This window comes from Balaenoptera physalus (genome assembly GCF_965194825.1).
Source record: "Balaenoptera physalus genome assembly, chromosome: X".
Taxonomy (NCBI): Eukaryota; Metazoa; Chordata; class Mammalia; order Artiodactyla; family Balaenopteridae; genus Balaenoptera; species Balaenoptera physalus.
In genome coordinates, this window is record NC_138903.1 from 63,061,629 (window position 1) to 63,077,359 (window position 15,731).

General features: G+C 38.9%; 1 protein-coding gene across 5 annotated transcripts in view; it reads right to left on the minus strand.

Annotated features, from left to right (window-relative positions):
* The window catches only part of PHKA1 (phosphorylase kinase regulatory subunit alpha 1), a 141,290-nt gene extending 125,595 nt beyond the window's left edge, over positions 1 to 15,695 (minus strand). For all 5 annotated transcript variants that reach the window (XM_082445964.1, XM_082445962.1, XM_082445961.1 and 2 more), the window contains exons 1-4: positions 15,195 to 15,695; positions 14,303 to 14,461; positions 7,892 to 7,939; positions 5,921 to 6,089 (exon numbers count right to left, since the gene is read on the minus strand). In XM_082445964.1, the coding sequence (XP_082302090.1) occupies positions 5,921 to 6,089; positions 7,892 to 7,939; positions 14,303 to 14,461; positions 15,195 to 15,272 (454 nt within the window). In that variant the 5' untranslated portion in view covers positions 15,273 to 15,695. The remainder of the gene's footprint in view (positions 1 to 5,920; positions 6,090 to 7,891; positions 7,940 to 14,302; positions 14,462 to 15,194) is intronic.
* Between the last annotated feature and the right edge of the window lie 36 nt (positions 15,696 to 15,731).

The following is a 15,731-nucleotide window of genomic DNA, read 5'->3' on the forward strand; positions in this document are numbered from 1 at the left end:
TATATACCTAAGAGTGAAACTGCTAGATCATATGGTAACTCTGTTTAACCTTGTGAGAACTGCCAGAGTGTTTTACAAAGTGGCTGTACTATTTTACATTCCCATCAGCAGTGTATGAAGCTTCCAATTTCTCCATATCCTCAGAAACACTTGTTATTTTCTGTTTTTTTGATTATAGCCATCCCAGAGGGTGTGACATGGTATCTCATTATGGTTTGCATCTGCATTTCCCTAGTGACTTATGATGTTTAGCATTTTTTCATGTACTTATTGGCCACGTGAATATCTTTGGAGAAATGTCAATTCATATTCTTGGCCCATTTCAAATTAGGTTATTTTTTTATTATTGAGTTGTGAGAGTTCTTTATATACTCTAGATACAAGTTTCTTATCCGATATACGATTTGCAAATATTTTCTATCATATTGTGGGTTGTTTTTTTACTTTCTTACAGGGGTCCTTTGAAGCACAAAAGTTGATAAACAAGTTTATCTTAAGTTGATAAATTCCAATTTATTTTTTCTTTAGTTGCTTATGCTTTTGGTGTCATATCTAACAGGGCCTTGTCTAACCCAAGGTCAGGAAGGTTTACTCCTGTATTTTCCTCTAAGTGTTTGTTATAAACTCGAATTTGTTCCCCCAAAATTCACATGTTGAAGCCCTAACCCCCCAATGTGACTGTATTTGGAGATAAGGCCTTTAAAGAGACAATTCAGTTTAAATGAGGTCATAAGGGTGGGGCCCTTATACAATAGGGACTGGTATCCTTATTACAAGAGATATCAGGAATGCACACACACAGAGAAAAGGCCATATGAAGACAGGCGAGAGGGTTCATCTGAAACCAGCCCTGCTGACGCCTTGATCTTGGACTTCTACCCTCCAGAACTTTGACAAAATAAATTTCTGCTGTTTAAGCCACCCATTCTGCAGTATTCTGTTATAGAAGACTTAGAGGATTAAGAGCTTTTTACAGTTTTCCTTCTTACATTTAAGTCTATGATTCATTTTGAGTTAGTTTTTGTCTGTGTTGGAGGAAGAAGTCCAATTTCATTCTTTTGCATGTGGATATCTGGTTTTCCCAGCATCATTTGTTGAGAAGACCATTCTTTCCCCATTGAATTATCTTGGCACCCTTGTCAAAAATCAACTAACCATAATGTGATGGTTTATTTCTTGACTCTCAATTCTATTCTGTTATTCTATATGTCTATCCTTATGCCAGCATCACAGTATTTGGAAGTAAGTTTTGAAATCAGAAGGTGGGAGTCCTCCAACTTTGTTCTTTTTCTAAGTTGTTTTGGCCATTCTGGGTCCTTTGGATTTTCATATACATTTTAGTAACAGCTTGTCAATTTCTGCGAAGAAGACAGCTGGGATTTTCACAGGAATTGCATTGAATTTATAGATCAGTTTGGGGAATGTTGCTATCTTAACAGTAAGTCTTCTGATCCATGAACACAGGATGTCTTTCTAATTTAACATTTCTGATTCTCTTCATTTGTTCCTGTGGATTTGAGTTACCATTTGGTATCATTTCCTTAATTCAATATAGCTTTGCTCCCACCCACGTCCTTAGTTCTAATATTATCAAATATATTTACATTTTTATATGCTATAAGCCCAATAATACAAGTATATTGTTTTATACAATTGATTTTTAGGTCAGTTTAGAAAGAAGAAATATGCAATTATATCATATTTCATAATGATTTTTACCAGTGGTCTCTTTTTTTGTGTGTGAGGATTCCAATTACTGTCTGCGGTCCTCTGATTTTAGTATAAAGAACTTCTTTTAGTATTTCTTGTAAGGTAGGTCTATTAGCAACAAATTCTCTCACTCTTTGTTTATCTGGGAATGTCTTCATCTCACTTCATTTTTGAGAGATAGTTTTGCTGGATATAAGATTCTTGGTTGACAGGTCCTTTTTTCAGCCCTTTGAATATATCATTCCACTGCCTTCTGGCCTCCACTTTTTTTCTGATGAGAAGTCAGTTGATAATCTTATTTGGGTTCCCTTATACATATAACAAGTCATTTTTCTCATAGTGCTTTCAAGATGTTTGTTTTTGGCTTTTAACATTTTTACTATGATGTTTCTGGGTATGAATCTCTGTTTATCCTACCTGGAGATCTTTGAGCTTCTTAGATATGTAGATTAATGTTTTTCATCAAATTTGGGATGTTTTTAGCCATTATTTCTTTAAAAATATTTTCTGCTCCTTACTCTCCTCTGGTGCTCTTATTACACGAGTTGGTGTCCTACATTTCTCTGGGGTTTTATTCATTTTTCTTTATTATCTTTTCTTGTTCTTCAGACTGCATAATCTGTTGATCTATCTTCAAGTATGCTGATCTTCCCCTCTGCCAGCTCAAATCTATGAGTCTCCCTAGTGAATCTTTCATTTTCAACTTTCCATTTGCTTCATTTTTATCTCTTTAGTGATATTCTCTATTCGACGAAATACAATCATCATATATTCCTTTACTTCTTTAAGCATGGTGTCCTTTAGCTTTCTGGACACTTTTATAGTAACTGCTTTGAAGTCTTTGTTTCCTAAGTTCAACATATGCTTCCTCTCAAAGGCAGCTTCTGTTACCCACTTTTTTTCTTGTGTTGGCTCAGGCTTTCCTGTTTCTTTGCATGCCTCATAAATTTTTGCTGAAAACTGGATATTATAGATAATATGTTGTAGGAATTTATAGATATTGATACCCTCCCCTATGGGACTTGTTTTTTGTTTACCTGTTTATTTGTTTAGTGACTTGGATTATTTCGGTGAAATTTATTTTCCCCATAGTATGCAGCCTCTGAAGTTGTTCTTCAGAGGGTGCTGCTTTGGACATGTACACTGTCACCCCAAGAAGACAGTGGTTTTAGCTTTAGCCACTGTCTCTTTCTGTGATCCATTAAATATCTGCCTCTGTTGGTATCTTTCCCAGATGTTAATCTCCACTAATTGCCAGCTGATTGTTCTATTATATTGTACAATGCCCCAAGGCATAAATTGCTCCACAATCTCATTCAATTAAATTCAGGCCCCAGGGCTTCCCTGGTGGCGCAGTGGTTGAGAATCTGCCTGTTAATGCAGGGGACACGGGTTCGAGCCCTGGTCTGGGAAGATCCCCCATGCCACGGAGCAACTGGGCCTGTGAGCCACAACTGCTGAGCCTGTGCGTCTGGAGCCTGTGCCCCGCAATGGGAGGGGCCACGATAGTGAGAGGCCCGCGCACTGCGATGAAGAGTGGCCCCCGCTTGCCGCAACTGGAGAAAGCCCTCGCACAAAACAAAGACCCAACACAGCTAAATAAATAAAGTAGCTATTAATAAAAAAAAAAAATTCAGGCCCCATTTCAGGTGGTCTTTGATGCCAGTCTTTGAAATTTGTTCTAACCCTAGGAGGGCTGTTTTTAGCTCTCTCTTTCCTTGGTTCTCTGTTAAGACTTCTAGCTAGTGTATGGGTTAGCTTGCTGCTCTTATTATTGAGTTATCAGCCTCCTCTCAATTTCTTAGAACCAAAATCTTCAATTGTTTTTGAGTGCCCTTAGGCTCGAACTTTCCCACACTCTGTTCCAGATAAAGTCAGTTCTCTTGGGAGGAGCTATGGAGCTTTCTGTTCTTATGGCCAGCCCCATCATCCATGCTACTAGAAAGGTGGGCCAGGCCTATTATTCTTGGTCTGCTCTGCCTGGGATTAAGCTTCTACTCCATGAGTGGGACTGGGGGGTAGGAAGGGAGTTCCAAACCTCTTAATTATTCTTGGCTAGACTAGAACTTCTGCAACACAGAGCTGGGGATGGTGAGAAATGCTGGCAATGTACCTCTCTCAGGGAGATATCATAGCCCTAGACTGGGAGCTGGGGGGAGAGGGAGCCTTGTACTCCTGGCTACAACCACTTCAAGTAGTGCTTCTGTCATGGTGACCTTGAGGCAGGGGAGGGAATAGGTTGTGGCCCAAATGCCATATTCTCTCACTGTTAAGATTTAGATTTCCTTGAATAAATGTTTTTCCACTTGCTGTGTGCCCTTAGGACAATTTCCAGTGACTTTAAATGGTTGGTTTTATAAAATTAAATTTCACCATTTATGGCTATTTTGCTGGGGAGAGGGTCTGTGGAGCTTCTCTGCCACTATCCTGTAAGTTACAATCAGCTTCTGTCTAAGCCTCTCTTAACCAAGGTTGAAATTTTTAAGAATTCAAAAATGTTCAGAGAATTGCTAAATTTTCCATCAAGATCTTTCACATTCTACCTCTCAATTATCTCTCACAGCTATCCTTTTCATCGTCAAGGCAACTGCCTTACATAAGTTCTGCATCATTTCTTGCCTAAAGTATTTTACTAAACTTTTAACTCCCCCATCCAATCTATCCTCCTGCTATTGGAGTGAATCATTTGAAACTTTCTTGATTATTTATCTTGAGTGGCTCTCTACTGACTATAGACTAAACTCCAAACTACTTAGCATGGTACACAAGCCCTTAAACATAAGTTAGTCCCAACTTTCCAGCTCCATCTTTTGCCATTTTTCCAGATCTACTGAATATCTTACACTCTAACCATAGAAGATACCTAGCCTTACTTTGGTGGCCAGTATCTTTCAAACTTCTGTGCTATAGTCATGCTATTCCCTTCCCTTTTCTGACTTGTGAATTTCTACTTATTCTAACTTATTCCTCAAAGGCCTGATCAAATATCAACCCTATTCCAAGTACCTATCAAAGTCAGCTCATGGGGTTGAAAATCAAATGTTAAGTCAGGAATCAACAAACTTTTGTTGAATGAATGAATATGTCTCTTATAAGCCTCTTTAGTATATTTCCGCTTCCCTTTTCCCAAATGAAAAACCACAAGGGATATTTAGACACTGCGTTGTAGAAAAGCACTCTAGAGTTGGTATTAGAAGAATATTAGAAACGGAGTTATAGTTGCCATTCTATTTAAACAAATAAAACCTAAAAAATATATTTATTCAGGGAGGAACCTCCCCTCTAAAAGAAAGAAGTATGTGAGTAGACATTATAATTTTAAGAAAAGGTTATTCAGCCTCTGGGATGTGTGTTGTTCTAGAGGAAAGAAAAAAAGGGAGGCTTTATCACCAAGTATTTATTTCTGCAAGAAAAGGAGAAGAGTATTCTGGGGTAATTCTGACCCTGAATGCCTTTAGTACCAATGAGCTCTGTAATCAGATAGAAAGATAAAGAAATTGAAATGTCAAAAATGTGGTATTGTGAGAAGTATATGTATCTACTCAGGAAGATCTGGCAAAGTCCTGTTTAATTTATAAACTGAATGTAATCAGATTCACAGTCCTCCCCAATTTAGGAGAAATAAAAGGGAATTACGCTGGTTCTTATAATTTCCTTTTCAGGTGAAACATCTAAAGCAATTAACAAAATCATCTGAAAAGGGTGTGTTATTCAATAATAAAAAACACTGAATTCTGATTCCTAAGTTAATTCCCTTAATATAATTTAGATGCCTGTAAACAGATGCCTTGTTTATAATATACTCATAAAGAGTAGTACAAAGTAGGTAATGTTGACACTAACTATAGGCTTGTCAGTGCATAGTATGGGAATAAGCAATAGTCCTTCTTTCCCATGTTATAGCATCTGAGGATTAATAAAAGGTAAAAATACCTGTCTAAAGAAAATCTACCCCAGATTTCCCAGTTCTCAATTAAAAATATATATTACTTAGTACTCCAGACTTGTTTCTCAATGTAAAAGAACACTAACTACCTTAGCGAGTTGTTTCTCTGTATAAAATTTGCAAAATATTATGTTTCCAATGTGTATCTTTAAGTAATGTAAACAGCTATGTTGTTTGCTGGCCAACACCTTTGGAGAAGCCACGTGTGCCAGGGCAAGTGCTCCACACTGCAGTGGTTCCCAGTACTTCTGTCCTTGTACTGACCTGAGGCAGTCATTTGCGCTAGGAAGAGCAGGTACAGAGAGGTAGCATCCAGCTGCAGGTGTCCCCACTGATCATCACCCACTACAGTGGCACAGGTTTTGGTGTTGTACTTGGCATGGAGGCTATCCTTGGTACTCTGACTATACTTGAAGGATTCTACTTTATCCACCTGAAGAAAACAAAAACAGTAAAAGAAGGCTATGCAGAAAAATCAACCCATATGCCATACTTTGGTAGTAATCTGATACATATCATTCCATTTGGTCTTCAGGCAATTGTGAGTATTTAAAATGCAGTTACCTCTTTTTCCCTACACTTATACAATTAGGAAAGTCTGCTCTTGCTGTTTTTCAATTTAAGCAATTTAATTAGAAAATAATATCCATCAAAACCAGCTATTTCCTATTCATTACCTCTCTTTCACTCTTCAGATGGTTGTTTTCCCACTTTGTAGATAAAAACTGAGGTGTGGAGAGGTGACAACAGCTTAGTAAGAGATAATTGAGTTGTTAAAAAAGATACATTTGTTCCTGAAACAGAGGTAGGAATTTTGAGGGAAGAGGCTATATTTTGAAGGAGTAATGAAAGGAGCTAGGGAGAGACCCATGGAGTGACAAAGAAAAGATGTGAAAGAAAGCTGAAACCAAGGTCAGAAATGAAACACTGTGCAAGGGACAAATGAAAGACTTATTTCCTGAAACTTCAATTTGATTATGTGTGCATCTGCTATACGATAGTAACTATCATACCTTTAAATATGGTTCAAGAAATTAGTGACTTTAAACCTATTTGATAAGGTGGAAAATGCAAATATCTAAAATACAAAAAAATTAAAAAGTAGCAAAGAAGGAAAAAAAAATGATGGCTGTGAGATAGTCCCTACCGGACTAGAGATCACTGATCAAGTTCAGAAGTCTAGAGTTGATTTCTTTTTACTTTAGACTTGTTGTGTGCCTCAGGATGGTCATTTTATTAATCTGGGCCTCGATTTCTCCTTCTAATAAAATGTAATCTTGGGCTCAAAAATCAATTCTGAATCAAAGTGCACAACATGTGTAAAGATCTCCTAGGATAAAAGTAAAATACTTTTTCTTTTAGTAAAACACTTTTGAATGGAAAAAATATCATAAACAAACCCAAAAGATAAACCAGAGACAGACAGCTAAAAAATATTTGTAGTACATGTGACAAAGGATTAATATCCATCATGGACAGGAACTCCTCAAATAGGCAAGAAAGGGACAGCCCAAGAGAAAAAGAGGCAAAGGACCTAACAGGCAATTAATAGAAGAGGAAATACAAATTTTCAACCCACACATGAAAGGATGCTCAACTTCACTCAAGATCAGGAAAATGCATATTAATGCTAGAAGATATAAGTCCTTGGCCCCTTATCTCCAACCCTAAAATGTAAAACACTTCCAAAAGGTTTTTCCCCCTAAGTTTTGTACCAAAATTCATTTGGTGGCAGCACCTGATTCAAACTGACTTGGGGCTATTTGTAGTTTTTATTTATTCCACTTATTGTAAAACTGCATGTTTTCCTGTAGAGCGATTAATGTTTTCGATGATAGAGCAATGTCTGGACTTGCTGAGGGCATAACATATGGTATGTGCACTGCACTACCTTTTAAAATCTGAAAAATTCTGAATTATAAAATTTATCTGGTCCCAAGGGTTTCAGAGGAGAACTTATAGACCTGTATCATCTTCTACTCAATATACATAATTGCATGTACAGTAATGATGAAGTATATAAAAAAATCATTTGTAGAGGGGGGAGAAAGACTGGAAGGTAATACTTCAGTGGTAACTGGGTGGTGAGATCTTGGTTGACATTTCCCTCCTCAATTCTACAGATTTTCTAAAATTAGTATGTACTATTTGTGAAACTGAAAAAAATATAAGCCATATATATATATATATTACAATGTGGTTTTATTGGAGAGGGTTCTGTTAACAATGCCATACCTGTCTGATCATGCAGTGCAGCAGTCCCCTCATCAGCTTCACTACACTCTGCAGAAATAAATGGAAACAAGCTGTTATAAACATCACTAGATGCAGGAACACTTACTCAGCAACTGCAGTTGGTACATGATCTTTTGAGAACAAGTAACCTTATCCTGGGTTCCTATTTACATGGCATTTACTTTATAGGTACACAGAAGAGAAGACTGCAGCTAAAAGTGGAACTGAAAGCTGCAGTTGGTGACTCCTTCAAGTTAAAAAAAAAAATCCAAGCTCCAACAGGTTTATGTAAAACTAAGGCAACTATCCTAGTAGAGGACATTCCACCTGGAAAAAAATGGGCAAGTCAGCTCAAAAATCATAAAGCTATGAGAATATTTAAAATATATCCTATGTCCTAGAAAAGCCAGCATCATCACTTTTATTTTTTTCTAAACTAGCCAAGACTTATCTTCAAGAGTCCACAGAAATATTTATCTGGACATTTTCCCTAAAGAATAAATGAACTTCAATTCAGAATAATTGTAAAGGGGAATTGTTAGTGCAACTCAGCCCTCTTTCCCTGAAAAAAAAAAAGCCACAAACTTAAGTCCCAAGTCATCACTATTTCCCTTACTAGGACTTGACAATTTCTAAGTAGTTAGTTTTCTAATCATAACACTCCAAAATTTTGATTACCAATTTTTAACAATGTACTATATTAGTTAGTATAATGCATACAGTAATAATATAATAAGTATATTTAATTATAATATAGTATAATAACAGTATACTTGTTATATTACATGACACTAGAAGGGCCCGTCAACACTGGCATGGGTAGGCAGTATGTTTTGGAAGAATATAGCACCAAACAGCTTCTCCATTTCTCTAAGCTTTCTGTTTCACATTCCAGAAGAAATACAGCCAGGTTACTCCAGGGAATGCTGCCTCAGAGGTGGCTTCAGGACACCTCTGAAAACTAATCTACTTGGGAGCTGCACCATTCTGTTATTCCTTCAAAATATTCAAATGGGACTACAAGCAGTAGGCAGGACAAGGATAAGCACCTATTAAATTATGTTCTAATGCTTTACGAAATCTTTTACTGAGGGAAAAATAAAGTGTTTCCTTGGGAGAGTTCCTTTCCTTAAGTAATTTCTGTCTACAGATGGTCCCCTCCCCTTACAGATCAAGGGAAGAAATAAAGAGAGAGTGAGAGTGAGAGACAGAACAAACAGGCAGTGCAGGATCTTGTCACCTTTTAAAGCATGAAGCATTTGTTATAAAGTAATGAAACTGACTGCAACCCCTACAAGAAAATCTCTATCACTACTCTGATCCTAATGAAAGAGACCATCCTTTAATATACTATTACAGACAGCATTAAACACAGCCTTCTTACTCTATGGGGTGACTTTATTCAATTCTGAATTCTCTTCTACATGCCACCACATACTCACAGATTTCTATCCCATCCTTTCAACTCTCTTTACCACCCAGCCCTGCTACTACCATCTACATTTTCTTTAAACAGCAAACCTGGGAGATTATAGACGCAGTGGAGGAGTCCTGATTTCCATCCACTTTTGTCCTCTTGGAATGGCCACTGTCAGCCATTTCTGTCCTCAAGTTCCAAATTCCAAGTCAGGATAAAATGAATAGGAAGCATGGAGAGGTAAGAATGAAGGGAAGTATCTGTAGTTTGTATTCCCCCAAACTGCCCATTTCCTGATTCAGGTGCACTAGTTGGCATTAATTATACATGTTTATACATACACCAGGGCTTCTAACCACACCAAGTGATACCCTCTTCTAATCTATCTTTTTTCTGAGGATATGGATCTATGTGTTTGTGAACTGACTATATAAGGATATATAACTATTTATACACAACAATAGCCATGTAAGTATTAATACCTGTCTCTCTCTCCAGGTATATTTACAATCAGATACATATGAGCGTCTAACATATGCAAAGCACTCTACCAGGCTTTGTAAAACATAAAGAAAAGGGAGACAGAACAGATATGTTTTTTAAAAACACTAAACTACAAAAAAAGGAAAGAAAGAATGAAAAAAAAACCCCACTAAACTACAAATACAGTCTACTTAACAATTCCTGGTTATCCTTTAAAACCCAACTCCTCTATGAATCCTTCCTTGTCCTGTTCAAGGGAAATTAGACTTTCCTGCCTGTGTGTTCCCACAGAACTTTGTACTTATCTCCTAAATATGGTACCTACAGTATCTGTCTTAATGCATTGTAACTATGTTTATATGTATCTGTCTCCTCTATCACCCTATGAACTCCTTAAGAAAAAGGGGCAGAGACCATATTCAGAAATAGACCTTTAAGTCAATGGACTAAGCAGATTGTGTTTTTAAAAATATATATTCCATGTCTGCAAGTAACTCTCAAATGGCTTACCAAAAAACCTGTGCGCCTCGGGGGGAACATGTTTATAGAGAGGATGCAAATATGACAAAATGTTAACAACTAGTGAACCTAGATAAAGAGTACATGCAAATATGTTCATTTTACTATTCCTAAAAGTTTTCTGTAAATTTAAAATTTAAAAAAATTAAAAGTTGAGGTTTAAATATAAACATTTTGTCCCATTTTATTTTTTATATCTACTGTAGGGCTTGGCACATAACAATTACACAAAATTTGCTAAATGAAAAACTGAACATGTTGAATGGCATAGACCATAAGTAATCTAGAAGTTCCAATAAAGCAGTCCTGAGAAAGAAGTGATCACTGTGAAATTGAGAGGTCTATGAGCACAGGAACCACAGAAAAAGTGGGATTGACGGCAGGCTTCACAGGTGGAAGAAACAGCTCATAAAATGATTTGGAGGTGGGAATGTCTATGGCTTCCATGGAGGAGGAAATATTCAAAAAGACTGAATCTGAAGTCATAAGACCCAGGTAGTATTCATGACACCACCAAATTCCAACTTCATCTCCTTCTGTCAATCCCTTCACCTGTAAATTGGGGAAAATAATACCTAATTCACAGGGTGTTACAGGAATAAAATACTAGTAATTATGGGAAAGTATACATTACAATGAAAAGTCTTTACACAAATGTCAGGTATTTCTATCAAGGTACTGTTAGAGAAGTAATGAAGACACCAACCTGGTTGGAACTGGGGGTAGAATGCAGGGGACCAGCACGATATAATATTGAAAAAGCAGCCTAGGACCAAACCCTAAAGAGCCTTGCCTACCAATCCAAAACATTTGGATTTTACTTGTAGGGAAATGAGAACTACAAAAAGATTGCTGAGAATGAAAATACATAATTTAAGTGTTGTTTTCACTTAAAGTCTAAACCCTTTCACTAAGTGATCAGGGTTTAGACTAGGGTTGAGGCAGAAGGGAATAGAAAGGAGGGGATGGATTCGAGAAAAATTGTAAGAATTAAAAGACTTTGGTCTGCATGTATCAAAAGGCAAAAGGAACAAGTCAAAAATCACCATAAGGGCAGCACTTTTCAAATACTGTTTTATAGAACACTAGTCCAGGAAATTCTGGGAAGGATGTAAAATCCACCCCCATCTTAGATTCAAAATGCACATCAGTATATCAAAAGCTCTGAGAAATTACAGAGTAAGAAACCTGCTGTTTTAACATAGCTCCAAACTTAGTTGATCTAGTATTCCATGGAACACACTATGGGAAATGTTCTAAGTAATGTTACCCAGGTGACTAGTAGAATGAGGACACCAGTAAGAAAAAAAGGGACATTTGGTGAGTTGCTGTTGTTTAGTAGTCTATTTTGTTTGTTTTTAGTAGGGAAGGTGGGGTTTCAGACCTGCTGATTTTGAGGAGCCACAAGATATTCAGGTGCAACTGATCAGAAGACAAATGAAAATCTGGGTTTGAAACTGAAGTGAGGTCAGAGTTAAAGATGAAGTTTTGGAAGTCATTCTCATAAAGGTAATAGTTAAAGACACGAGAAAAGATGAGAGACTACACAAGGAGAACAAAACTGAGGAAGAAGTAGAACTGGGGGCAGCCAAAGAGCTATCTCTATTTGTGTGTCTATTTATTTTTATGGGTGTGAGTTTTTATCTGTGTGACTAAGAGAAAGGGCATTTGTAAAAACATGTATGTGCATACTTCTATTCTCAACCTAGGATAGAACAGTCACTTAAACCCTTGTCCCCTCTTCATCCAGAATTCTCTTTAGTTCTCTGACATTATTTCTCAGAGAGAAATCTAGGTGAGAGTTGGAAGGAAGGGTAGAAATGATTAACAGTCAATGGTTTGGGAAAATCTACACAGTAATGGAAAGCTCACAGTAGGTAGGAATTTAATCTATGAATTTATTCTATTTGATTTCACCTATGCTCACTTATTAGCCATAGATCAGTGATTATCTCTGGCTGCACTTTAGAATTACCAGAGCAGTTGTTTTGTTTTGTTTTTTGTTTTAAATATTGATGCCCCTGGGGCTCCACTTACAGAGATTTATCTAAATTGTTCTAGGGTGAGGTCCAGTAAGGGTATTTCTTAAAAGCTTCTCAAATCATTCCAACGCACAGCCAGAGTTTAGAACCATTCATGTAGAGTGGGGACAAATCTAGCTCACGGTGTGTTTTTGTAAATAGAACTTACTGATTAAAAAAAAAAAAGAACTTACTGGAACATAACCACGCTCATTCATTTATGTATCGTCTCTGGCTGCTTTTACGTAGTAGCGGAAGACCTGAGTAGTTGCGTAGAGATCACACATAACCCACAGTGTCAAAAATATTTACAATCTGGCCTTTACAGAGATGGTTCTCTGATCCCTAGTCTGAATTAACTGAGTCAAATTTGAGAAGAAAATTAATGAGACTTAATAATACAATCTGTTTTAATTTATAATGAAAGTTGGTAGAAATTTTAGAATTCCCAGAGAAATGTGTGTTTTTTTTTAAGATGTTTCCTATCGCCATAATGTTTTTGAGACATCCCAAGGTTATTACTGAGGTGGTATGGAAAATATTTTTGTGCTGTGTGAAAAATTATTTAACGAAACATTAAAATTTTAGAATGAACAATTTTATGTTCATTTTTCTCCTCTTCCTCTGTTACATTCTTTCTTCCTGGGCCACATAAGGAAAAATGTCAACTCTGCAGAGTGATTGATCAACAAGGAGACACAGATTTCTTCTAACAGTGTTGAAAAAGAAATTTGTCAAATCGTACTGGGTATAAAATCTTGGGTATTGTTCCACCAATATCAATTTCTAGCAAAACAAAACAAACAAAATACTGAGATCAAAATAGCAAAACATTAGAGTAGGACATAGGATAAGGGAGGGGAGTAAGATTACAGATGATTTTTTTTAACACTCTTCTATATTTTCCAAATTCTCACAATGGTTATGTATGTTTTCTATAAGTCACAAAAATATTGATCTGTACTTCCTGGGCTAGAGCAAAAACTCCAACAATTTTTTCTGGTGGACCTAAGTACCTCTTCATTATGGCTTGAGGGAATAAGAAATACCTGCTGTTGCAGAGGACAACACAGTGAAACTTTCCTGCTGCCGAGGACTATAACCCCACGATATGTTGGTGTCCTTAAAAATAACCAAATCTCAATATTCTGATTGATAGATGAAGACTGGAGTTCAGATTGCCTAAGCTGAGAGAGACCACTTGAGAAAATGGCTGGTGTGGAGAGAATCTTTTCCACTAATGGAAAAGAATTCACATACACCTTACAACTGACAGCAGAGTACCTTAACATTAAAAGTCTCATGTAGCCCAGAATGTTATTTTCTTGGTCATTCAAGAGGACGTAGCAACCTGTGTCTAAACAGTTCTATAGAGGATACTTCTTTACTGAGGGGAGGGCCTTAAAAGTTGGCTTAAAGGCATCTGTTGACTCTGACCTTATTTTGCCCCAAGGGGTGAGGGTGGGTATGGGGGGGGCAGGGAGGACACACAACAGACTCTGAAACAGCGGCCTAGGTATAAAAATCAACAAATAATGTCTTTTACTTGTGTCTAGTTGGGAAAGTCTGCTAATTTTTATCAGTTACCCTCATATAAATACCACCTATCATTTTCAAAAAAGAAGTAAAATGGTAGATACCTGCCTCCGAAAATTCTTCTCAATGAGAATAAATATGCTGGAGACTACAAAATACATTTACTTGGAAAGAGGATTACAACTTTTAGCAAAGATCTGAGGATAGGATTTTCCACTGTAACAGAACAGACTGTGCCCTCTCCCCCTGAATCAGCAAGTTTCATGTTTCCACTGCAAAAAAAAACTCCGTACAATACTGGAAAGCTTTATGGAATGCAATTTCAGCAAGGTGAAGAAAGAGTGAGAGAGGCAAAACACACCTGTCTTAGCTCCTGTGGACTACATTTCCTTCCTCCTCCCCCCAGTTCCAGAGCTTTGTATTTTTATTGAGTACCTGCTCCAGTTCATAGGCCTTTGCCTTATCCTCATCCCGGTCTGCATTCTTCCGGTAGGCCAGCCCCAAACCCCACACAGCCAAGATGCTGTACACATTATCCCGGACCCAGGCATCTTTCTGATCATAGCTGGCTGGAAGCAAGCCAGTCACTGGATTCTGTAAGGACAAGAAAAAGGGGACAGGCAGGTAACCATAGGGTGTTAATATGAGGAAACAGAATCTATCAAATAGGTACTGAGGGACTTTGGTCTTTCTTCTATGTCCCCACTCCTGAGTTTTATAATCTCCTCTTCTGACCAAGTGCAAGCAAATGCTATCTTGAATAAAGGGAAAGAGCTGGCTGACGCCTTACAAGTCTGAAATGTGGGAATTCTTAAAAGAAAGGAGGTGTTTTAGAAAGAATGAGCTACCAACGAAAAATCAGCATTAAAAGATTAGAAAAACTATAATGAACAGTATATACACGGTACTTCAAATCTTCACAACAGTCTAGTATTAAGATGGCTAAAAGTTCTCCTACCTCTTTTTCCTTCAGAGGAGGGGAAGTAGCCGACTCCCAAGCCTGGGGAGGGGGCCGGGGGCGGTGTCGATAAACAAGCTTCGACACATCTTACAACTCTGGCCCCTGGAACCCAGCAGTGGTTTGGGGGACGCGAAGGGTTGGGAGGGGGGACTCAGAAGCTCTGACTCAGGACTCGTGGCTAAGGGTGCCTGACTCTGGTTCTGTTCCTGGCCCAACACCTTTCTTCAGGGTCCTTTACAGCCTCCCCAGCTAGGGGGCGGGAGAACCTGCAATACACCCCCCCCACACACGGGTTCACCCAGGGTCTCCGTCCAGGTTATCACACTGCGAATCCTCGGTGATCACAAGCGACACCCCATCACTTACCTGATGGCACAGGATGGTCTGATGCACCAGCCTAGCATAGCCGTCAAGCCGGACCCCCGAGTTACTCCGGCTCCTCATCGCGCTCCGTTTCCAATCCCCTCAGAGAGACGGCCGCAGTACCACAGGGGCCCACGATTTTCCAAGAAAGGAGGCTCCAACGCAGCCCCACCCTCGCTGTGGGAAGCCCGAGTACCAGGCCCGGGCACAGTCCTACCACCGCTCGGGCCTGGGGCCGGCTGTCCCGGCCAGGGCGGCCTCCGCGGCCACCACAGCCCCGCTCGCGCCCGAGCCTCCCGCGCTCTAGAGACCAGCCGGAGTGCCTCCGGCGCCGCTCGCCGCCTCTCTTAAGCCCGTCCGGCCCCCGCGGGTGGCTCCTGCATCCTCCGCTCCACTCCCGGAGACCAAACACAGCCGCGGCCCAGAGCCCCCAGCGCGGCCGCCGGCAGCTGCAAGTCACAGGCCGCGGCGCCGCCTCCACTTACCACGAGACGCAAGCCGGAGGCGGGGCTGGCGCCTCGTGTCCCGGCAGCTGCGCGC